Here is a 26,036-nt window from a genome sequence, read left to right on the forward strand (position 1 = left end):
CGTGTGGTGAGTGCTATACGTGGATGGTTCCTCCAACTTAAATGGGGATTTGGAGTTGTATTGTAAAGGCCATAACATTTTTTTATCGAACAATCCTTATGATTCAACTTCAACACAACTCACAATTAGGACGAATACGAGGTGCTAATCATAAGGCTAATCCTAGCCAAGGATGTTAGAGCAATCTAGGTAATCTGCTAAAATAACTCTCAACTGACAATCAACCACCTCAAGAGAAAGTCTCAAGTGAAAGATCAGTGTTGATGAGATACTTCCACAAAGTCTCAAATATTATCGAACTTTGCAAAACACAAATGAACATATTTGACGAGAACAAAATGGAAAAGTCGACTTGCTATCCAAGTTGACAAGCATAAAGAAGACAGGAAATCATAAAACGATCATAAAGCATACGTTTTCATGTCCTACCATCAACTTAGAGGAATGCCTCGTCATAAACATAGGAACTTGATGGATGAGTCCAACGATAGTCAACAATAACAAAGATGTTCCAGAGTAAAGAATCTCGCTTCATGATTATCAGTGGCGATTTCAACCAAAGAGGATTCTTCCCACCTATGCTCAAATGTATCACAGGCTCAAGTTGAGTGCATCCTTAGAGAGTTATACGTCAAAACCTATAGTACACATTCGAGGGGACGAACAATGTGGTTAAAGTGCTTCATGTTAGAGCTTCATGTCAGCTATTACTATCTGAACTTAAGGGGAGATTGCATAGAATTTGTCAAGAAGTGTAGAAGATGCCAACAACACGCCAACATCATCCATGTTAGCCCGAAACAGCTGCACAACATTTCTTCCCTATGGCCTTTTTCCATTTAGGACATGGACCTTCTTAATCCCTTCTCAACCCCTTCTCATCAACTAAGGGTTAAAGCCTATTCGTACTCCTTGTGTTAGATTACTTTACCAAATTGTTTAAGTAGAGTCATTGGCAATAATAATTGCCCAACAAGTTCAAAAATTTGTGTGGAGAGGCATAATATGTCGATTCTAGATACCTCATACAATTGTTACTGACGATGGTAAACAATTTATAAAAAAAAAATCAATACAAAGGTCTAGGTATCTGACAAGTAACTATAGGTGCAATGGCTCCAAATGGAGGGGTTGAATGGAACCTTTAGACTCTCTTTTCGCAGTGAATAATTAGACTATCTATTTATACCATCTAATGGATCATCTAACAAAAACATATAGTAAGACCGTCTAGTAAATTGTTCAATGGTGAGAATTAAAACAACAACAAAAGTAAAGAGATACTAAGACAAAAAGATTTATCCTAGTTTATCCAAACCTTGGCTACATCCAGTCCCCTTAAGTAATTACTTAAGAGATTCCAGTAACCAACTGACTATAACAAGTATTCTCGCCTCTCTAGATTCAATAAGTATTATCCTCTTCAGGTTACATTGAGTATTAGCATCTCTCTAGGTTACAACTCTTTTGTACTTTCAACAAGATTACTAATATGACTTTTGTTGTTTGACTTGCCTTACTTTGTTTTGCTCCTTCAATCTCTTTATATATCTATTAATTTAACCTTTGATCCTCAATTGGTTAACATTGAATTTTGCATTATCTTTTATCTTCATCTTTCTGACGATCCTAGAAAATAACAAAAATCTTGAAACCTCAATCTTTCATTTTGTTTTTGCTTTGAATTTGTTTAACTAAAATTCAAAAGTAATCACAATATGTTAGTAAAAAACAAATTGAAACTTTAACTAGTAATCTTTTAGTTCTAGATTTTTTTGTGGCATAAAGTATTTAAGATTTTCAGTTGTTCAAAATATTTTTATTTAGAAACGATACAAAGATATGCACAAACATGATAAAAGATAATTGAAAATGTTAATTTGATCAAATTTGTTTAAGAAAAGCTAAAACTTAGAGATATTAGAAAAATAGGGATGAATAGAGTGATTTCACGATTTCAAATTTTAAACTTGAGTAGAAAATCTCTTTGATTGAATGCATATATAGTAGATATGTATATTCAAAATATTTCGATGTTACAAGTCAATTTGTTCATCAGACTGTCTAATAACTACGTGTTGCTAATAAATTGTTTATCATATTGTAGATACTCACTGCAGATGTAAAAATACTATTCATATCTTTCAATATTAGCAAAAATCTTTAAAATGATTTTTGTTATCATCAAAAAATAAATATATGAATCAGGAACTGTCTATGTCTCATTTGTCTCATTAGACATCAAGAGACATAACAGACTGTCAAGACATGTCATCTAGTTCCTTCAGGGTCTCAACAATCTCCAATTTTTTTATGATGACCAAAACAACTCTCAGCATAACATATTTTACCATTAGAATATACATATTCATTCACACATCACAAAACATACCTAGTATTAAGACGTTGTTCACCCAACACTAGACGCTTACGTTGTCTTCTCCCCTATTTTTAACATAATAAAAAAGCTTTACTGCAGATTGGATCATTTAAAATGCATAGAGATAGCAGAAACATTCATCAAGAAAGTGAGGAATAATGAAAAACGTGATTAGAAATTTTCAAGATTTTAAAATAAGAAATTAATTCAAATCATGAATAGAATTGCATTAGAAATTTGTCAAACTCTCAAGTGTTTTAGGCTTGTGTATATATGAGGAGCATAATTTTATTCATACTCAATAGATTTGATAATAAACTTTTAAACTATAATCATAAATAAATCCTTTTAATTAAGAATCATTTAATTGAGTTTACTTGGACTTTAACAGTTATTTATGTGTTTTTAGGATAGATGGTCTAATATTTTTCAGAATAGATAATCTAAAGGAAGTGTTACCTTTGTGAATTGGCCGAATATGCGAAAGTCAAAGTTATTTCTTTGAATCTGAATCAAAACAGAAAAAAAAAATTGAGAAAAGAAATAAGAGAATAAATTCTACAATATCTCATAAACAAAATTATTAATAAAGAAGATATACAATAAATATTTCTTTATAAGATATCACAAGTTCTTTTTTTCCAAACTTACAAAAGGCTAAAGAATGAGAAGATAAGATGATATGCTTTCTATAACAAAGTAGAAGTGTATTTATGTATTAAGATGTGTTCCTTACATTTGTTTTCATCTTGTATTTTTAGTTGTTCAAAATTAAACCTTTGTAGGACAATCTTCATCGTGATATTGTCGAGTAATTCTAATCCTATTTCCCTTTAATTTTAATATACAAAATTATTAGAATTAACTTGATTATTCTTGCATGTTATTTCAATTAAATTATTCCATATTTACTTCCACAACGTTCTCGTATAGATTTATTCAAATATAATCAATAATCAATTAAATTATAAATTATTGCCTTTTGGATATTATTTTTTAACAACCAAAATAATGTGCATTGAAAAATAATTTTATATATAAAAATATCAACTACGTTGTTACGTTTCCTCTCCTTTATTAAAAGAATAATCTATTAATATTATTAAAATATGAGCATAAATTCGTAAATATACTTAAGGCGATATCATAATAATAAATATGTTCAATTCTAATTTATGTTGTTATTATTATCAAAACTCTTAACTCAAATGTAACCATGTATTCCTCAATATATGTAACTGTATCATTATGTCCCTAATTATGTGTAATTTTAGTTAGGGGATTATATTCTATGCTTATTTTAGGAAGGCCATGAGAATGATATTCCCTTGACTTTCTCTGGAAATAACGATATACTGTATGTTTACGCAGATAAATCAGGACAAGACATACATTTTCATCTAAAAGCAAATCGAAAACTTTATGCACGTGGATGAGGAAATGCAGATAAATTCTTACACGCATTTTTCATCTAGACCCAAAGCAAATCGAGTATATTTAGGAATAAATGATGACGAAATAAACAAGATTAGGAATACATACTTTAAAGAGGGGAAGTTGAGAATATCCTAGTAGAGAGAGTATGATCTGGAAAGTGAAGAAAGAGCAGGCAAAACTATTGCTAAAAACTCCATTGTTTCATCTAAAAGATTTGAATTCTTTTACAAAATAAATTTTAGAGAGGAGTGAGACGAAATTTCTGAGAACAACTTGCTCCATTACATCAAATAAATCTAAAATGATTACAATGTAAACGGAACATAGTAGTATAGAAATTACCTATTTACCATTAAAATATTCCAGAAGGTGCCGATCAAGCTCAAAATGTCGAGAAAGAAGCCCCTGTAATTCACAATCCATATGTCCGGTTAAACTATACGAATCGGAGACATTAATTGAACAGTGACGATAACAAGGCGGGAAGCAAATTTTAAATAGTCCCAGCCGGTGTTCAATGATATGCAGAGCATTGACAATGTTTTAAAATCAAAGCATATTTTGAACCTGTTTGATTAAATTTCTGCATAATAGTTTTTACTTTCTGTTATAAGTTAAAATCAATTTATCACTTCACTGATATAAAAGTTCTTTCATCTATCTGGCATCAAACTAAGATGAATAAATTATTTTTATTTATGAGAAACTCAACTTATTTTGTCCTTTTATAAAGAGCTTGTGAAGTTTTTCTAAACAGGGATGGTCTTGTTATAGTCACTATTCAAAATAGCATATATCCTACATATGACAAAAACCTTTGTAATCGTAGGGTGAAAATATGTTGCTTCAAAATCCAACTCTGGAAAGCGGGCAACTTCAGCCGCATTCTCAAATAAGATATATGTAGGAAGCTGGCCCATGCTTCCTGATAATCACAAGGCATCATATAAATTCCATATTCACTATACAATAATAACTAAAAAAACAATATAACAGTAAAATAGAGAAATTAAGTACTTTTAGTGAAAAGAAGGAAAATAAATTCAAAAATCTATCAATTAAAATAGGTACCACTTAGAGATATTCCAAATTTTTCAGCAGCATTGGGAAAGAGACCAAGATCAACTATTCCAAACGATAAATTTTTGCTTGAATATCTGCCAGAGAGATGAATGTACGGAAATTGTCAAAATCTGTAATCACAGCAATTTTCATGGAAATTGTCAAAATCTGTAATCACGACAATTTTCATGGAACTTGTCAAAATCTGAAATCACAACAATTTTCATGGAAATTGCTGATGCGAGATATAAATTTCTCTTCACCAAACTAATTAACTTCGTACACTTGCTGTGTAAACAGTAAAGAAGTTTCCCTAATATAAATTATTGGCATTGGATAGGTTTTAATACCTTAATAGAATTCATAACAGACTGGATTTAACACAGTTCCAGAATCTAACTTAAGGAAAGAGAATCACCCAAGTCACTTTAGGGAGTATTTTAGCCATATACTTAGACCTAGCTGATATGGGATTTCAACACTAGTTCATGTGGTTTTAATTTTCCAAGCCAAAAACAATGAAAGAAATATGAGATTGCTTTGCAATTGATGGTAAAATCTGCAAAACACCATAAATATGAGTATTTAGTTTGTTTATTTCGTATTTTAATTTCAATTTAGAGAGAACCAAAATTTGAAAATGTGTTTGGTTAGATTTGAATGAAGACCTTGGGAAACAAATAAAAAAGGACAAATTTGAAAACCACGTGTTCATTTCCAACAATTATTAAAACAGGAAAAGTGTGGTGGCAACTTTATATTGTAATAAAAAACTATAACCAAAACATTTCCTTCATTTGGGCATTATAAAGAAAATAGAGCACACAAAAAAGTTTACTCAAATAAACTCAATATTTAGACAGCTTCTAAACCTATAAAAGGCACAAAAGCTACTCATATTAGGTAAGAAGTACAACAACCTGAAGTTTACAGTATTTAGCCATTTTACTTGAGAGAGGATATATAGTTCAAGACAAAAGTCAAAGAGAAACATACGTAATTGAGAGCTCAGGAAAATACTGACTTGAGCGAATGCAAGCAGGTGAATATGAAGAACGAAATTCCACCTGCCAACTCACAGAAAGAAAGAAAAATGAAACCAAGGGAGAAGGAAAGAACTAAAACATAAACAATGATATGACCAAACTCCACACATTTCTAATATTACTTTCCACTCTATTTCAAAAGTGATAGGGAGTTTTGTGCATTATAGGTTTAAACAGAAGTAAATGCATTATATAGTGACTCACCAACAATCCCACCCATATGCATTACTAGTAGACCAATAAATTACAAAAACGGAAAACACATAAGTAAATTCTTCTCACCAACTACTGAAAAAAAAAAACAGAAAATGGGTAAAAATGAACTAGTACATTATATAAAATGGCTATTGAACCATACTCTGTTTCCCAGAGGTCATCATCATTGTGCATTGAATGCATTCACTAAACTAACAGCATGTTTTCGTAAGATACAGAAAGCAATTCCATTCAACTGAAGTTACGCACCAGCCAAAATCTTGTAGTTGTCCCCTCTGTCAACAGGCTTTCCAAGTGCAATGGGGTTAGCTTGCTGGACGTACCTGTAAGAATTAATCAAAGAGAAAAGAACTTAATCATATGATCTATGACTATAATAAAATAATAAGTTCTTGTATTTCTTATGATAATTTCAATTGATAAGATGCTTAATATAACAAAATCGTAAAGGCAAATCAGTCAAACCCAATCAACAGTACCTAGTCCTTGGAATAGAGGTTGTTGTGTTAACATATGCAACGCTGCAACACAGAAAATAATCAGAAGTATGCATATACAAAATGGTATGTAGAATTAGAGGCTGTAATTATAATTTACTTTCAGCAGTTATCTAACGCATATCTTGGACTTGTTACCCAAATGCAAAATATAAGCACAATCAATTAAGCATCATTAGTCTTAATATTTCATTTTGATCTGACCCTATGACAATTAAGTATGCAGTTTTTTATATAATTTTCTTACTTTTTAAATCACCAATAAAAAACATTTTTAAAATCGCAAAAAATGGTGAAAATAATATATATAATATATTTTTTAAAAATAATTAAAATAATAGTGTGATGGTTCATGGTGCCTCTCATAGTTAAAATTATATTGCAAGAAACTAAACATGCTGTAAATAAAAGGCAACTGTGCTTAACTAACACAAAATAAGCTGAAACTACCCACCTAAAAATACAAGAATATACCATACGGCTAAGTGGCGATCCATTGTAAAGGCTAGGACAAAAAGACAAATCTGGAAATAATAAGATAAGATAGAAGGTTTGAGAACTTCCATATAGACACAGAAATAAATGAAATCACAGGTAGTATGCAGCAGCAAGAAAGTGATTTAACACATCGAGCATACACATCACTTTTTCACAACAGAAGTTGTGCAGTTCCAATAATAAACAAGGAGCAGGAAAATCGTAATAATGCATGCTCCATAGTTTAATAGCCATCTAATCTAGTTAGACTTAAGATGTCATTTTATGATATAAACAAATTAATTTCAATTAAAATAAAAGTGCCAGAACCCTATCTTACTGATAATAAAAAGGGGCAAGTGAGAAGTGATTTACGAATAGGAAGCTGTAAAAGTCCAACAAATTCATCAATTGTGATTACCTTCCCAAGGAAAAGTGCATAGGCTATAAAGGTTTCCCAGTTGTCTTCCTTTGCTCCCTGTAACAAAAAACAATTAGAATTGAATACAACGCACACATGTTCTCCAAGGTCAAAAGCAGCAGTGCGTGAAACAACAGTTAATCAATCGACCATATACACCCAGTTCAACAAACTAGACAAAAATCAGAGCGACTTAACCACACAAGATATTTGTAAAAGAGAATCTCACTAACACATGGCACAAAACGAGAAGTTTCTTTATTTGAGAATGCAGAAAGATCACTCTCCAGCTTTGCGCCAATCCGCAAAACCCTTTTCATTATTAATGCCAACCGACTTACAGTTACATAAATTTCAACCATAACTCATTGCATTGTTGGATATTAAAAGAGTGATCAACGTATCCATGAACTAGCCACACGATTAGCATGGTGATGGTAAACTAAACAAAATGTTTTTTGGGAAAAATAAACTAATAAATAACTGCACAAGACCTAGAATTGAACTGTATAACCTGCAATTCACATTTTGAGAGGTATGCCCAAATTTTAGCGTTAACAATTACAATTCACACGATCAACTAGTAAATTTTAGGCAAACGTAAAGGCGGAATGAAAAATGGATCTGATTTGAACAGCGCGAACCTTGATGACGGCCAATATCGCGAACACAAGCAGCGTTTGTATTTCCTGAGAGAGGGAGAAGAAGTAAAGTAAGTAATCTGTGAAGAGAGGCGTGAGAGAGAGCGAAAGGGAGAGAGGATCTTACGCGACGAAGGAGATGTTGGATGACATGAGGTGCAAGGACTTCGGAAGCGGAGGTGCGAATGATGAAATATGAGAAGAAAGTTAAGAAATGGAAGAGGTAATAAGGTTCTGAAACCATGCGATTCAGGCTCTGCAACCCCGGAACCGTGTTATCACTTTCCTTTCCCATATGCTTCTTTCTTAACTTGTTCCTCTGGATCTGAAATTTCCCTTTCACCCGATTTCAGTCCATGCCCACAACTATGCTCTTCTTCATATACTGCTATTCCTCTGCAAACTCTGGATCTTCATGTTACCCAGGAACCTGTTATAAAATAAATTTAATTATATATATAATGTTCTACAAAAAAAATGTACCTCTTTAATAGTTATTTAAATTCGTAAAACTGTTTTATACTCTACAAATATTTATTAGGTTAATGTTTTGCTTGGAATGAATAAAGTGAAATATATTTAGTTATTAACAATTATTTTAATTATTTTTTATTATAATAAAAAAATAAATACTAATAAAATATTAAACATAATTGATTATATAAAAAGTATAATTAATTATACTATAAAATTAATCTCTACATATATATGGATCATGTGAAATATAACTATTCTTATACTTGTATATATAAAGTGAATCTAAATAGCATTGATAATAATTGTTGTTGTATGTGTCAGTCACTTGGTTGTGCTTTCTTGTACTTTAATGGTTCACTCCTTTAGATTTCAACACTTATTCTCCTTAGTTTCTCAACATTCGGTCGGAAGTAAACCTGTAGAAAGGTTTCTCCAACGATCAAGTAAGTACTTTGTATTGAGAGTGTGTATTGTAAAATTGATAAAAGCGTACCATACTCTATTGTGGAGGGCTTATATTATAACATTTAGTAATTAGTCATCTAATTGATGGGTTGTATCTGACATATATCTACATTAAATCAATGTTAGTTGATTTCTCATAGTGTAACCCTGATTTATAGGGAGATATGTTTGGAGCATACCTTCAATAAATCAGTGTTAACTAATTTCTCAGGATGTCACCTGGATTTTATGGGGTGTGGCCCTAATTTGTAGGATATTTCCTTACTTGTCATTTATTGCAATTGTTCTTTTAATGTAGTTAACCAATCGGTTGGTTTCCGAGGCAGAGTGACGTGGCTCACTCAGTCCCGACCGGTACAACTCTTGAAGATGGGAGCTAAAGAACAAGTTATCTCCTCGCTCGTTATTTCTTTTCTTCCTTTAGATTCCTCTTTTAGTGTTCGGACATCGATTCTCGGTTGAAAGTGCACCTGCAAAAAGTTAACGCTTAAGTAAATGTTCGGTATATAGGTGTAATAAATGTTGTAATAATGTCATACTTTACTTTGGTTATTGTGCCTATTTATATGATTTTGATGAATTATTTTATTGTTGGACCGATGTTAACATACATATCATGATTAAGATTGTGTTACCTAATTTTTTTTTTACGATTTGATCTAATATACTTTAACTTTAACTCATTTTTCTTATGGAATCGACCAGTATCGGATACCAAGTGTCTCAGGATCGTTCGATTCCTAATTGTACAATATTATTTAGCATCAAATATGTAATTTAGATATAAGTGGAAGTATAAAAATGTAACCAAATAATTTACAATATTAGTAAATCATAGAGTAATATCATGTAAAAGCATTAACTTTTTATTAAGAAAATAATCTCTCATAGAAAAAAGCTCAACTTCTGCCAAAAACTTCTATGAAGCACCCAAATCAATCTGGATTTAGTTTTGGGCTTCTTCAATAAGAATTTTAAAATGGCATTGTAAAAAACACAAAAATCCTAAAGCCTAGCAAATAATAACAAAAACTATCTAAAGCAAAATCAATGACTAAAAATGGTGACACGAATAGCATGAGTTGCATCTAATGTGTGAGAAGTATAAGTTATAACATGAGAAAGTTTGTCAACTCATTAAGTTGGATGCATCGTGCATAAACTCAAGAAAGCTTCCAATGTTGAATAATGGGGGTAGTAGCAAGTCTAGTTTCAAGTCCTTAAATACCTCTGGTTAAAGACAAACTACACCTCATTTTGTGAGATTTGACAGTGGCAAGGTCTTTTTATCAGAGTTAACAACAAAAGATCTAAAGATCAAAAATCAAGAGTTGTATAATGAGATTTGACAGTGGCAAGGTCTTTTTATCAGAGTTGTATACAACAAAGTTGTATACAACAACAAAAGATCTAAAGATCAAAAATCAAGAGTTGTATATAACAACTAAAGAGTTGTATACAACAACAAAAGATCTAAAGATCAAAAATCAAGAGTTGTATATAACAACTAAAGGTTATAATACTTTGACACTTAGATTCTACTCTTCCATTCAACTTACAACTTCATAATTATTATCTTATTATAATGATGAATTTGGAAAAATATAGGTGAAAGTTCTACATTTTAGGCTACAAAGTTATTTCAAAATAAATTAAAATATTTTCCACTTCCAATTCTATTTTAAGAAAATTTCTCAACTCCTTGTTACTTCGTTCATTTTTATCACATCTTCCCCTCCCATTTAGCAAGGCAGAAAAAAAGAGTGCGTCATCATCTTTTCTACAACCAACTAACAACCATAATTCTTATGTTGGATATAAGCGTAAAGGGCATCCCTTTTCCACATTTATGCTTAAAAGAAATAACCTTTAGATAATAACTACAACCATAAGAAGGGAATGTAATACAAGGAGAATTGCAACAAATTACAATCCAAACCCAATGATGGTTTAGCCCTTTCCCCCCACTTTTCAATATTTTCTCTAAAACGAATGTACATAATCAAATGCTAATTCCCAGACAAGCAAACAATATGTAACAAGAAACAAAAAAATTATTTATATATATAACAATATGAAAACAAAAAAAAGAAAGAAAAAGAAAAACGAGAACAAAAGTTAGCAATCGGATGCAATGGGCAAACCCGGTAATATAGTTTTTACATGCTACCAGCTCGTCCTGGGGTGGGGTTGGGCTTCACTTTTGCCATGTCAACAAGGTCTCCAAATAACTTATCCTCAGGCTTGGAAGGTTTCCCAGATGCAGCATAAGATGTGGTAGAAACTGGGTAAGAGTTTCTCAAAGCACTGTCATCTCTCACAGACATACCATACATTTGCCGTTCAATGTATGGAACTCTTTGTTGCTGATCATACCCGTATCCCATAAATTGGTTTCCGTACATTTGTTGAGGATACATCACAGGACCACCCTGCATTTGATGTGAAGCCATACCCATGTAGGGTCCTGCAACACCTTGCATATGCTGAGGTTGCAAGCCCATTTGGTTGCTTCCAACATGGTTATTCATTCCTGACATATGGCTGTTAGCATTTGGCTGCATATACATGCCGACACCCTGGTCATTGCCCATTGTTTGAGACCCCGGAGGATGTACTGCATTCTGCACGTATGGATACTGAGCGCCAGCTACTGAACTTCCATTATCTGGTAGTTGAGCTTCCCAAGGAGGGGGTGGCAATGATCCACTGCTTTGTGAACCTATCAAAAAAAGTAAAGAAGTAAGATATGCAACGTCTTCAAAACTATTACAGCACAAATCCTATATACATTTACATTCTCAATCCTTCCTCGCACCAACAAAACATATCAGTGCCAGACCAATTTAAAATATTACTACTTTCACATTCCAACAAAAACCAATTTAAAACCATCTTCTAGAAAGAGAATGTAATTGTGAAGGATTTCTGTCAGGAATACTTTAAATCCAAAGAAACATCAAGTGCACCGTAAACAGGCGAAGGTGGCTGTTGCTGCTGTTGTGCAACCTGACCATTCCAGGCAGGACCTGTACTCTCTGTATACAGAGATTGTTGCTCATACTGAGCCGAACCTGCATTTGGGACATTTCCATTGGGGTAAAATCCACCTTGAGATATGACTGTTTGCTGTTGTTGAAATTGGGGAGCATATGGAGTGGTTTGGCCAGCAACATTAGCTGGCTGGGGTAGCTGGCTATTCACAGATGTAGGTGCATTATTTCCATTAGAAAACATATCAAAAGGAACAAGGGCCTTCTGCTGAGAAACAGGATTAGCAGGTGGCTGTTCTCCAAGAGGAACAAGAGCATTTGAAGCATCTGCTTTTGGAGAGTTATAGTCATCGCCACTGAGTAGGTCCAATTTGGGATCAACCTTAGCAGGAATTGTTGAACCATTAGAAATTGGAGGCGCAGGAAGCAGCAACTGATTCATTGTTTGGGATTCAGCTTGAACATTAGAAGAGGATCTGCACACACATATATGTAAGTAAATAGCTATAAGAGCCATATGGCCAAAGCATCAGATGGGTCAGATCAACATGAAAGTAGTTCATACATCAATCTATTGCTACATGTTTACAAGTCAAAATAAGTAATAATAAGAAGTAAATTTTAAGCCTAACTCAACCTTAAAAAACCGGCTTATAAGATGAGGTTTGCACACTTATATACTATAAAATATCCTTATCCCTAGTCGATGTAAGATCTCCAACACTAGATGGTCCGATAACGGTTGGCCTGATCAACCCAACAAACTCTCGCTAGGACAGACTCTACAATCATATTAAGAAGTGAACTTTAAGTCTAACTCAACCTTATAAAACTGGCTTATAAGTGAGGTTTGCACCCACTTATATCCCATGAAATATCCTAATCTCTAGTCCATGTGGGATCTCCAACATTAACGAATGTAGGTTTGCAGCCAAAACGAAAGATTATGACTAGCTCATGAATGATAATCGATCAATTGATTATGATGAGTGAACTAAACACAAAAATGTGACTTTGATGGTTTCTAAAGGTTTTCTGCATTGTGTATTAATCCCCAACACATTCTCCTCCATTATAATGTTCTCCGCTTTTAGTTTGATGTACTTAGTTGAGAATCAGGATTTCATATTATAAATTTAATGTAATTTTTATTTGATAGGATTTGATAGCTGATTTAGAGGAATCTGAATATCCTCTAATCATGTGTAATTAATACAACCTCTACATAAACCAGCAGCATAGAGTCATTTGATCATGGTTTCAACATCATATATCTGTCTTCTTTCCCATCCAACATGGGTCCCAGAGCAAGTTATCTAACTTAGCACATGCCCTTGTTTGTCCTTGTCAAAACCATGCTGCTTGTTATGTATTTAAAGAAGTTTTATATTTTACCTTGCAATAATTTTATTCTCGATTATAGTTATTAATACTAGGAAAATGTATTTAGAAACAATTCCATATTTAAGATGATATTAGTTTATTGGGAGACTCTAACTATGTTTGTAATCCATAAAATGAAGCCTTCATTGTGGCACAACCTTGAACTCTAGCTGTCAGTGTTGCACAGCCTAGAGTCCTATTGCAGCCCTTATTGCTGCACAATCCACATGTATGGCTGAGATAGTGAATTCTGGTGGTCTGGAAATTGGGGACAGACAGATCCTAGACTACTGGAGAATTGCAGGATGTCCATTCTACTTATCGATTAAATGGAAACAATTAACTCAAATGGTCTCAACTCATTAGGACCATCCTAAAAGGAAAAGGAAGGGTCAGTCACTTGACTGATAATGCCCTGATGAAATGATGTCAAGTTTAAATCATGAAGATTCAATGATCATGGCATGGCTGTGGAATTCAATGGTTCCATAAATCAGTGATACCTGCATGTTCAAGTTAAATCAGCAAAGGAAATTTGGGAGGAAGTAGAGTAAACCTATTCTAAGGCCAACGATGCTGTCCAAATCTATGATGAGAAGGTGAAGACTGTTACTGCAAAACAAGGAAACAGAACAGAATATGCCAACCAACTCAAGTCCCTATGGATGGAATTGGATCACTATTGAGTTACAAAAGCAAAGTGTTCAGAAGACTCAATAATCCTTAAAGAGTATACTGAACAAGATAGAGTCTATAATTTTTTGATGGGCCGAAGTCCTGAATATGATCAGGTTCGAGTCCAAATCTTGGAAAAAGAAAAAGTTCCAAGGATTAATGAAGTGATGGCCATCATCCAGAGTGAAGAAAGTAGGGTTCCCAATATGGAGAAAAAGATATGAGGAGGTTTGGTGTACTTATTGCAACAAACCAGGCCACAGGGAGACGTGCTGGAAATTACATGGACCTAAACTGAGAATGGGGGCATCAAGGAGGCCCAAACCAAGAATAAAAGCATAAAGGAGGCCCTAAAAGAGGGGGAGGGCAAGGGCAAGCACACGTTAATAGACAAGGTAAAGTGCTTGTCCCGGTCCAACAGACTTATGAAGAGATAAAAAGGGTAAGATTCTTCCTTAGTAAATTGGAGAAACCCTTAGGTCTGAGCTCCCAAGCATATTCTGGTAAATTTCAATTTTCTTTTGGTCTCAATGCTTTAGATACACCTTTTACTCACTATTGGTTACTAGAGTGCAGACTCACTAGCCATATGACCCCACTACCCAAATACTTCTTCACATATTCTCCATGTCCTAGCAACAAGAAAATTTCCACAAGAGATGAAAATCTTATAACTGCATGAGGACAAGCCCATTCATAATATTAAAGTGTGTCCTTCATGTCCCTAAATTGTACACTAATATGATTTATGTACAAAAATTCACAAAAGATCTTCATGTAATGTTTTTCATAGCAACTCTTGTACATTACATGATAAGAACTGGGGGAGAACAATTGGACATGCTAGCTAGAGAATGGAATGATCTTTACTACCTGGAGGACCCTAATCAACCTATCAATAGCCAACTCCCTCATATTTGAACCCACCATAACCAGTAAAGAGAAAGCTCAACCATACCATTTTCAGCTGGGACATCCTTCATTTCAAATTGTAAAATTGATTTTCCCTTCCTTGTTTAAGAATTTAAATGTGGACAGTCTCCACTGTGAGAAGTATGAGTTAGCTAAATACAAGCATGTAAATTTTCCCATTAGCACTAAAATGAGTCATTTCCTTTTTTAATCTTGTTCATACTGATGTATGGGGCCCCATTAATGTCTCTAATATCTTAAGTGCTTTTGTTGTGAGTCTAGTAAGCCAATTTATGCACCAAAGCACATTTACAAGCTGCTCTTAGAATTGTTTAAAAGGGGCTTCAGGGAGAGGGATTTTATTTAAACAAAGTCTTGAAGCATATACGGATGCCGATTGTGCTGGATCAGTTGTAGATAGGAGATCAACTACTGGATACTGCACCTTTCTGGTGGAAACCTAGAGACTTGGAGGAGTAAAAAATAGAATGTAGAGCTAGATCATGTGTTAAAGCAAAATTTTCGAGCAATGACCCAAGGAATATGTGAACTTCTATGGTTGAAGATTATATTGGAAGACCTGAAGATAAAGTAGGATGAACCTAAGGTTATATTGTGATAATAAATCTACAATTAGTATAGCCCACAACCCGATGCAACATGATAGAACTAAGCATATTGAGATGGACAGACATTTTATCAAGGAAAAGCTAGATAGTGACTTGATTTGCATCCCATGTGTCCACTCAGAATGAACCTTGCCAAGGGCTGAACTGCCTTAACTTTGAAAGAATTTTATCCAAGCTGAGAATGGAGAATATTTACTCACCAACTTGAGAGGAAATGTCAAAATTTTGTTGCTCATTATGTATTTTAAGAAGTTTTATATTTTATAATTGCTATAATTGTGTTTTATTTTATTACAGTTGTATCTTGCTAGTAATACTAGGATTATGTATTTAGAAAAAAATCCATAATTACCAGGTTTCGTTTCCTTAGAATTAACCTTCTATATTTCCTAAAATATCGAGCAAACTCATGTATTTATAAGTCCAATGGCCTCATTATTGAGATATAAAAAATAATATTATTCCTTCTAAATTTAAGAGTCCTCCACAACTAAATTTTGTACTCCATTTTGTACCCCCAACTAGGAATCCATAAATAACTTCTATACAGTATTTCCAACTTCCCTATTTACATAAATAGGGATACGATCTTTAACAGTCTCATAACACATCCCATGTGAAGTACCCAAGATCTTAAAAAACATCCAAACTTATTTTGGTAAATCTAAATGACTAAAATTAACCAATTCAAAATAATAAAAACTTCACATAGCATCAAACCCTAATGAAAGCAAAGAATTAAAACTCAATTTGAACTTACATATCTAATAAACTATTCCTAACAGTATCATTCGAGTCGAAATAATATAACACGTTGTTAGATCACATATTAAGGGAAGTTATTTCAAAAAGTGCACTTGTTTAGATGATGAATTAGCCATCAATTATTCATTGCATGAATCCTAATACTGTAAAAGTAATAGTAACATGCCAAAGTGAATGCATCTAACACACATGAGCAAAGCAATAATGGAAGAAACAAGAGACTTGATTACCTCTCTATAGTTTGTTTGCTAGTATCCCCAGTATCAACCAAAGGAGCATCTATATCTACAAGAGCTCCAGGAAGGGCAGATTTTGAATTTTCTGTGTGATTTTGGTTTTGGGTTGAAGTTCCTGAAGAAATAGATTCGTGCTTGGCCAGTACACGCTGCAGATCATCATTCAGGGCCAGTCCTTGGCATAGCAGTGATTCATCGCTAGCAAATAGTCAGAAAAGACCATAATAAATTAATAATAACTGTTATATTGATTGGATAAAAAGAATAAATTTTACTGAAGATACAACAAATATGAATCAACGATTAATAGAATATTATATGCAGTCATCATTATAAAACATCACGGGAAGGGACTCCAGGCCTTACGAAGTTGAGTTGACAAGGTGTACCACTCTCTGCTTGTAAGTTCGACACTGCTCCACCAGGTCAACAATAACCTCCTGTCTAATCCCCTGAAAATAATAACAAAGGTCATCCATTAGATGTCAAGTCAGTTTTGTAATTTAAAGCTTGGTAATCAATGACCTCTTGAAATTAAATGTTGAAAGAAAAAGTAATTAGACTTGGGCAAACAGGGAGGTAAAAATCAAATCTACTGCAACAAAGAGCTATGCTTAGATTTGATGAAAGGATGGAGGTCAATAAAATGGAAAAACATATTCAGAAAGGATGGTGTCATACAGGCTGGTCAGCTGGCAAAGTATGAGCAGCAAATTACTTGGTAGTAGATGCCTAGCAATATTGGTTGGATGAAGAGGTCTCCCATTTACTTTCCAACACCAATCAATGGTATGGCTTAAATGAATTTTAGCATTACCTATGCAAAAGTGCCCAAAATTAGAGCTCTAAGGTAAAAACTGAAGTGTCCCCAAAAAAGAGGTATTTATCTCTGCATTTATTTTTGGAAGAATACGGAGGTGCGCAGAAGAGCAGAAGTCATAGTTGGGGTTACTGGTAATTCCAAAATCTAATCACATGTAGTAACATACTCAAGAGGCAAACCATATAAGGCTAAAGTCATAAAAAATGTAACGTGGTTCTCATGTTTCTTCCTTACATCTGCAGATGGTGGCAGGAGCTCATGAAAATCATGTAAGGCAACATGAATCCACCCAAGATAAGCATATATAGTGTCAAAAGGACTTGGCAAACACAGTACAAACGTTGGGGTGTCACTAGTATAAAAGTCACGAGCCTCACTCCAAATTGATGCATGTGCCTCATGAGAGAAGATAGGTTTGAGTGAGGAGGTGTGGATAGTGGACTTGAGAACACCACACAATTGAACATCAATCTATATCTACTATTTGTGTTCATCTTTTAGGACAGATTCAGTAATGGCAGCAAGATGGTATTCATGGAACAGCAAGAGGCAACGAGTGTGAGGACACGTGGATGGATGGTTTGTCTCAACGTTTATATGATTGGATAAATTGGCTCAACACGATCAAAACCCTATTCTCACCAGTACAAATGGATGTCACGAGAAAGCTCACCACTGGAACAATGCACGTGAATCTAGGAGAAAAGTTCGCAAAAAAAAATCCGTCTCTAGAGAGTGGGTCTATTAGGCCAACATGTTATAATATACGAAATAGAGAGCCATTGACCTGAAATAGTGTGTTTTTGTGACAGCATGATTGTTTTATTTATATTGAGAACATGGAATCAATACAATAAAGAGAAGAGATTTATACCCTTTAATAATTAAGATATAAGACTAGAATGAATAATAATTTTCCTAATAAAACAAATATAATTTTGATATCCTAACTACAAAGATCTGCTCCTTATTTTATAAAGATATGTACCTATAACAGTATCATATCCACACCCACGTACCAAATACGTATAAGATACTCCTAAATACAAATCCATGGAGTATCCAGGTTTTTTTACTAGGTCATGTGGGATACAGTTCAGAATTCAGATCCATTGAGTAGGACTAAAATTACATGTGTTTGTTTCAAAGGTTTAAAAAATTATTCCTGGAAATATGAACACAACAATTCAATTTTCAATTTAACATGCTTGCTATAACTTTTAAGCTTTAGAAAATTATTCACGGTTTATGCCTGGGAATGTAGTAATACCTTACTTCATTTTTATTATAATGGTAAGAGGTGAGGACATTTTCCCACAGAAATATGAGAAGTTATTTGAAACACAATTGTAACTTTTGCTCTTCTTTTCTTATATATAAAAGGTTGACTAACATGCATCACTATGGGAAAATGGTATCTCAACAACGTTGACACCCCAAAGCATACCAATCATTTGATTCTCACATACTTTTCTTATAATTATTTCAAATTCTAAAATATAGTCCCAAGATTCTTAAAAACTAATCGCACATTTTTTAAATACTCAAGAATAGCTTTCTTGGATAGTATTTGCAGAAATGTTATTCCAGGGAATACAGGACCATAACTTGAAACAAATGTCACCAGAATCTACCTTCTTCTCTGTATCCTTAAAGGTATCGTAAATAGTAAATAATACACAACTTTATAGTGTTAAGAAATCTATTAGGCAAGGCTAATGCTTTTTCGTTAAAGAAACAAGAAAACACAAACTAACTGCATTTGTAGATCAGTTAAAATACATAATATGCTGCAGTGTATTTGTTTAAAAAATATGTAAGTTAAAGACTTTTTAAGCTAGTAATGTCTCCAAAATACCATACAAGCCATTCATTAACCATGCGATGCACCGAAAATTGGCCAAGTTTCAAGTTTTATCTCAGTAGTTTCAATTCAATTTAGGTTTCATTCAGTCAACATCAATCATTACTACTACCAAATCTTTTGTTGTTTTTCATTCTTGTAACCAGTGTTATCACTAGTGAAATTCTATTTTTGCCTTGTCCCATAAACAAATTTCAACACCTATTGTTAAACTAGAGAGACACTGAAGCCGTGTGTTTATGAGACAGCAAGGATACTTTATTTATATTGAGAAAAAGGAATAAACACAGAAAATTTGATAGCTATAATAATAAAGATATGATACTGGAATAAATAAAATCGTTCCTAATATTATATATATATATATATATATAAATGTATATATAAATGAAAATATACATTCATGATTATATAGAATCTGCCCTTATTTCTATAATTATAACACCTATAAATAACAATCACCCATATCAGCAGTTAAAGCATAAAGACAAAAATGAAGAGAGGGCACAAAAAGCAGTCAATCAATTGAGTATCAATGTAATTCAACAAATTATTAAGAAAACCCCAGAAAAAACACAATAGTTGAGAAATAAAATTGGAATTTTGTGAATATGACAATTAATACACATTCAACCAGATTAATGAAATAATTTGAATGTGTTATTTTCAATATGCACACATAATCTTCACAATCATTACAATATAAAGAATTTTAATACATTTATTCTATCATAATTTGAAAGACTGAATTGAGTAACTTGCTTCTTCACAATCATTACAATATAAAGAATTTTAATACATCTATTTTATCAGAATTTGAATGACTGAATTGAGTAACTTACTTCTTTGTTACTAGGGTCTAAGGCATTGAGCATTTCTGCAAGAACATCCATGATGCCACGAGCATTCTGAATTTCTGTCAAACTGTAAAAGAAATATCAATTCGATATTTAGAGAAAAATAATGCATGATATATGGAAATCAGTACCAAAGCTTAACCCTCATTATCATTATATGAAAATAGCAATAAAAGTGCATACTAAAGGAAACATGAGCTCATTATATTACATCAAATGAATGAAATTTAAATCCATTGAAATTCATTCAGCTTATTTAATAACAAATAAAAAGGAACTGATAAATAAACAGATACTGTGATTAAAATTTGAGTCATCTAAGCTATATTTAGCATATTCTTTTTCACTTTTCATTGATTCCCCAAATACCACCAAGCTTTGCTCTGTTCCATAGGGAGAAAGATTACATACAGCCATCAAAAAGTACATTGTCCAGTAACAAGAAAGAATATGGCTTCAAATGTGACATCAGAACTGCCAAAACAAAAAGATTCATATTGGTTCCACAGATACCACCAAACTTCTCTGATTCCATAGGGAGAAAGATTACATACAGCCATCAAATAACAAGAAAGAATATCTTCAAATGTGACATCAGAACCGCAAAAAAAATCTGCTATTATTAAAAGTATAGCAATGCACTTATGAGTCTTCCGACCACACACACACACACGCTATAAAACATTATGTCAACCATAATTAAAAACAATCCAAAAATTGAATGACTGAAATATATAAGAATTAAGTCAAACTCCCTTCATATAAAAAAAATTAGGTCTATACCTTAGAGTTGGAAACTCAGACTCAGCAGAGGATTCAGCTGTGTCCTGACGAGCATCTGAGTCACGTATATTTTGAGGGTATGATGCCAATGGCTGTGTTTGCGGGGGTGTCAATACAGGTGCAGATTGTTCCGATCTCTGAGGGAATACTGCCCCAGCACGCTGAAATAAACAAATCCTCTTTATATTAACATTAAAAAACAATTACATTCTAAAGGGTTTGGGTTGATATTTCAAGTGCAACAATTCACACCCATATATCAAAACCTATATATAAGCAAGCAGATAAGAACAGCGTATACAAACAAAAATGCTAAAATATTGATTGCTCTATTGCACAGCTTTCCTTCATTTACACAATGGCAAGAGGAATACTTGGCAAAAAAATCTCTATGTTAAAAACTTCATAGTAAACATTACCAACAGTTCCTGGTATGCAGCATAATATTGTGGATATCTTGCCCTCGGGCCTCCAAATGCTTCTTGCCAAGTATCTACAAGAATCAATATCTTCTCTTTGACATGAAAATCAGGCTACAATTGGCATGGAAAATGACATCAACATATTTTACAAGAAAACAAAAACATCAGAAAACTACAAAAGATGTTCCAGAAATTATATATACCTTTTTCTTCACCATTTTGACCATATCATGAAGCACATCTCTCTCGGCAACATGCATATGAACAATATCTCCACAATTCTTTATGATTGTCTCCAACAACTAGAATAAAGTAAACCAACATAAAACCAAATGAATTTTAAATAGTCAATCATCTAGATAGTCAATTATACCAAACGAGAATGAATCCTAGCTGAACAAACATTATTGAAAAGGAACCCAAGGTACTCTCAAAAATTAGTTTGCATTTCACACCAGCACTGTTAAAAATCTTACAATTTTGATACGTGTGCATAAATGGAGACAAAGAAAAAGAGCAAGACATCATCATCCCAGGAAGGATAACTAAGAGCATCATGACAAGAGAAGATGTTCTTATGAATAGTTCATAGGTTACTTTATTTTGTGTTTCTTGAATTCATTAAATAGTAGGATATGTCCTTTGTTTTTCTAAGTAAATTAGGTGAGGTTGTAATTGGGCTCTTTCAAGGAGGCTACATGATTCAGCCAAGGAAGCAAGGACAAACACAGAAGCAAAGGCCAATGGAAAGCCCATTCTTAATTTAGGCCAAAGCACATGAAGGAGACCGTCTAGGATGGCCTCAATGTGATCTTCAGTGGAAACAGTGGAGCCCGCAGCAGAGCGTCTACGACTTTCTTGATGTCAAGGAGATAGGAGAGAGAGCGATCCCGCTTTGGAGTTTTCAACTGGGTTTTGATTTTTCGAATTTTTACGTGTGTGCAAGAGGCATAGTAAACATTTAACTTGTCCAAGATTTGATAAGCAGATTTTAAACCAACCATTTTGGTTAACAGGGAGGTGGACATAGAAGCTACAATCCAAACAACCAGAAGATTGTCTTGTTGCTTATGCAGAAGAAAAGTCGGGGGTTTACAGTGGAATTACCCGTGGGAAGAAACTGCAGAAGAGTGGATGTGATTCCAAAGAACTAAGAAGGTTGAGACTAACAGTATTATGTTTATATCCACTCGCAACTAACAGGAGCTTAAACCAAATATCCATTTCAGACAAGAAATAAAAAAAAATTATTGTAAATTTTAGGTATTCTATTTCTGAAGATATCTTAGTTGTATTGTCCTTTTCTCTCAAACGAACTATTATATCCAAAAATAAAACCACCTATTGGTATTTTACTATTTTTACTTTAATAGTATGCAAAGGAAAGAAAAGCATCTTAAAAAAATTCGTAAAACATACTTTAATGAACATCATATCATTTAAAAATCAGTCAACAATGTAAAGTTTAAGAGGTCAAAATGAAAATTGAAAAATGCAATTGAAGCAAAGATGCTTAAATCCAAAAGAATCTGGAACAATGCTGACATCAGAGTTTAAAGCGAGAAAAAAAAACTATACTCCAACACACTCTTTTTGCTTACAGTTAATGCAAGAAGTTGAACTTTTGAATTTTTACTTCCAATCTTCTTTTTTATCCCTTTCACGACATCCTTTGCTTGCCTGGTAATCATAACCAAACAGTTCTCAATATATGGAAAGCATAACAAAGAAAAGATCCAAACATTATACATCAAATATTCTGATTCTAGTTTAAAATAAGAATCAACCAGTTCATAACTGTGTTAACACAAGCTTGCAGAAACACTAAAGAAATATATGTTTTAGACACTCCCCCTTGTTCTCCCCCTAAGCGAACATTAAAATCACTCGGAATATACTTTAAACTGTTAGAAAAATATTCGTTCAAATTTCCAATACAGAACGTCAAAATTTTCGAAATTTTAAAAAAAAAATACAAGAAAAAAGAGAGGTGCAAATTATGAAACCATAAGAATTGATATAAAGTTAGGTTGATGATAATTTATCTTACTCTGATCCCTAAAAATGTACGACTAGACCACAAAGTGTCGACTTGTTAACAAGTTTAACCGATCATATTGCCAACTAGTTCATCCCACGAATGACCAATTTTTATAAATGAAAACTTTCTTAAACCAAAGCAACACGACATGTCACTTTCTGAACCAACTTTCATGTTATTAACTAAAACCATAACAGAGTATGGAAAAAAATTATCCTAGATAGCGTATAATTTATATAATTCCGTACAGAAGATAACTAGTAAATTAGATGTCACACCTAGCATATACGCACACATCTGAGTCACACAGAATTTAGGAGAACTCACAGTAGTCATCAACTATCACTGGTTGATCAATTCAAAAGGTTTCACAAAAAACTCCATACAACAAGAACACTCAATCACGCCAATTTTGAAACAAGTATCATACAGTAAACGGTTACAATTGAACAGACAAAATCACTCCGAATCCCAGTTCAATCCTAACCAACAGCTTAGCTCACGCACCGATCGGAACAGGCATTTTTAACCTTGAATTTTCCGTTCCCCCAAAAAAGGAAAAAAATGATAAAAATGGAAAACAAAAGGGAAAATCGCGTTCTGCGAACTAGAAAACGGTGCGTTTTGGATGAAACAGGGAAAGGAGGCGTACCCAGGGTCATGATTGAGCATGTCACAGATCTCGATGTTCATGGCCCAATCGGGCCCTATGAGCATGTCGCTCGTGGCGCGCTCGACCATGGAATTCACCATCTCCGGTCGCCGACAAAGACGATTCGAAACCAAAACAAGATCAGCGATTCTCCGATGACCATAAACCGAACCACCGGCGGGATCGGAGAATGATTCCGGTCTCTCTCTCTCTCTTTCTTTCTCTCTCTAAAGAAAACTAAGATTGCGAGTTTAGTGGATTCCGTTGAGGAAAGGTTTGGTTGGGGTCAGAATTGGAACTTTGAAGGGAGCAATATAACATTGCTCTTACGAGAACTTGCCACGTGTCCGCTGAGATGCGATTCGCCCCTGATGCCGTTGCTTTTGCCGACCACTTTTTGAATCAACGATTCGCACCTGAAGTTGCATAGGCCAGCCTAGCATACCGACCTTCCCTAAAATATTAGCACCAAAATAAATTACGAAATAATAGAGTGTTAGCTGATTAAACAACTTTATTATCTAATTATAAACTAATTATCTCATTATAAATAATTATATATTAGAAGCACAGTTTTATGATTATTCAAGATTTAAATATATTTTTAATTCATTAAATTTTTTATTTTTGTAGCGTTATGCGTCGAGTCCGATGGTACAAGATATGTATGTTGATTGGAGATCGTCGGAGTAAGCTTGCCTTTTAATCTCATTGACTTATGTCTAGGGAGCTGTAACATCGATATTGCTTATAAACAGATCGCCTACTAGTATTCATATTTAAGGACATTAATGTTTGTACCGTCTGAGACTTGGCCAGCTATTTGGCCGAGTTGGCCCACCTAGTTAGGCGACCTAGTAACAAATTAATGCAGTATAACCCCAAAAGTCTTGTTTTGGGTTGATTTACGACCAACCAAACTCCGCAACGCGACGAATTGGGCTCCAATCCAATTCGCAGTTCACCCAAAAAAGGGGGTAGGAAAAATCCAAAGAGGCTCCGATAAAAACACAGTCATAATGTTCAATGAATGAAATCCAGTGAAACAATATTTCCTGGTTACATAACATAAATGCTTTGTGTAATGTCCCCGATTATATCACATAAATAGCCTAATTTACTTGCTCAATATTCTCAATTATATCACATAAATGCTCCTAATTTACTTGCTCAATATCTTCTATTATATCACATAAATGCTCCTATTTTACTTGTTCGATATCTCTTATTATATTACAAAATACTTCGATTTATACACATGATATTTAGATTTTATGAAAGGATACTCTAATATGTCACATTAAAACCTAGAGAAACCAGGGTAAAAGATCCAAGTCCATAAAGGCTTATAAATACATGACCACTCACAGGGAGTACTCTTAACTCGAATTTTGGCTCTATATTCACTACATACACAGAATTTTATGTTCTTACTGACTTGAGCGTGGGAGTGTCTTGTGTAGGAGGAGCCCCCCTCATTCCTTAAAGGTTGAATCACTAAAGCTTGAAGGGAGACTATTGAGCTCATCCAAATTCCGACCGACCTTGAGCCGTCGAGAACATTTGACGCCCACCATGGGGCACGGTGAAACTATTCCCACAACCACTCTAACTGTGAAAAATATGAGAACTAGAGTCATGAGGACCAGACAGACGCTCACACCCGAAAACGGAGAAACGTTCACACTACAACAAGTGGTGGAGACAATGTGGGCCCTACAACAGGAGAATGAAGAGTCAAGGAGACAAGCTCAGGAATTTCGAGCAAACCAGGAACGACTCCAAGAAAAATCTTATATTGAACAGCAGAGGCTGAGAGACGATGTCGATGCCTCAAGGCGACTGATGAAGGACACGATCAGGGCAAACGAGGAGTTGCAGA

The 26,036-nt window shown here is 33.8% G+C and overlaps 2 protein-coding genes across 2 annotated transcripts; both read right to left on the minus strand.

Moving 5' to 3' along the window:
- Positions 1-2,115: 2,115 nt before the first annotated feature.
- LOC137813440 (uncharacterized) lies at positions 2,116-8,615 on the minus strand. Its single transcript, XM_068615693.1, has 12 exons — positions 8,305-8,615; positions 8,181-8,225; positions 7,537-7,593; positions 7,093-7,162; positions 6,621-6,662; positions 6,391-6,464; positions 5,876-5,946; positions 4,889-4,974; positions 4,633-4,742; positions 4,160-4,222; positions 2,840-2,887; positions 2,116-2,445 (listed from the first exon to the last, which is right to left on the minus strand). The coding sequence occupies exons 1-10, from the start codon at positions 8,470-8,472 to the stop codon at positions 4,160-4,162; spliced, it is 786 nt and encodes a 261-aa protein (XP_068471794.1). The 5' UTR covers positions 8,473-8,615; the 3' UTR covers positions 2,116-2,445; positions 2,840-2,887.
- Positions 8,616-10,965: 2,350 nt separating this feature from the next.
- LOC137813441 (TOM1-like protein 9) lies at positions 10,966-24,610 on the minus strand. The gene is made up of 10 exons (XM_068615694.1): positions 24,155-24,610; positions 23,063-23,141; positions 21,665-21,763; positions 21,459-21,572; positions 21,040-21,200; positions 20,242-20,323; positions 17,079-17,164; positions 16,707-16,910; positions 12,089-12,588; positions 10,966-11,841 (listed from the first exon to the last, which is right to left on the minus strand). The coding sequence occupies exons 1-10, from the start codon at positions 24,253-24,255 to the stop codon at positions 11,279-11,281; spliced, it is 1,989 nt and encodes a 662-aa protein (XP_068471795.1). The 5' UTR covers positions 24,256-24,610; the 3' UTR covers positions 10,966-11,278.
- Positions 24,611-26,036: the final 1,426 nt, after the last annotated feature.

The sequence above is a fragment of the Phaseolus vulgaris genome, chromosome 1, assembly GCF_000499845.2.
Source record: "Phaseolus vulgaris cultivar G19833 chromosome 1, P. vulgaris v2.0, whole genome shotgun sequence".
In the NCBI taxonomy this organism is placed as follows: domain Eukaryota; kingdom Viridiplantae; phylum Streptophyta; class Magnoliopsida; order Fabales; family Fabaceae; genus Phaseolus; species Phaseolus vulgaris.

Excerpts from the sequence above, each read along its gene's own strand:
- LOC137813440 (XM_068615693.1), bottom strand. The coding sequence starts at position 8,472 with ATGGGAAAGGAAAGTGATAACACGGTTCCGGGGTTGCAGAGCCTGAAT. Across the intron at positions 8,226-8,304 it reads TCCAACATCTCCTTCGTCGC|GAAATACAAACGCTGCTTGT; the intron begins GTAAGATCCTCT and ends TCCCTCTCTCAG. Across the intron at positions 4,223-4,632 it reads TTCACCCTACGATTACAAAG|GGGCTTCTTTCTCGACATTT; the intron begins GTTTTTGTCATA and ends TGTGAATTACAG.
- LOC137813441 (XM_068615694.1), bottom strand. The coding sequence starts at position 24,255 with ATGGTGAATTCCATGGTCGAGCGCGCCACGAGCGACATGCTCATAGGG. Across the intron at positions 17,165-20,241 it reads TAGACCCTAGTAACAAAGAA|GGGATTAGACAGGAGGTTAT; the intron begins GTAAGTTACTCA and ends TATTATTTTCAG. Across the intron at positions 11,842-12,088 it reads GCCACCTTCGCCTGTTTACG|GTTCACAAAGCAGTGGATCA; the intron begins GTGCACTTGATG and ends TTTTTTTGATAG.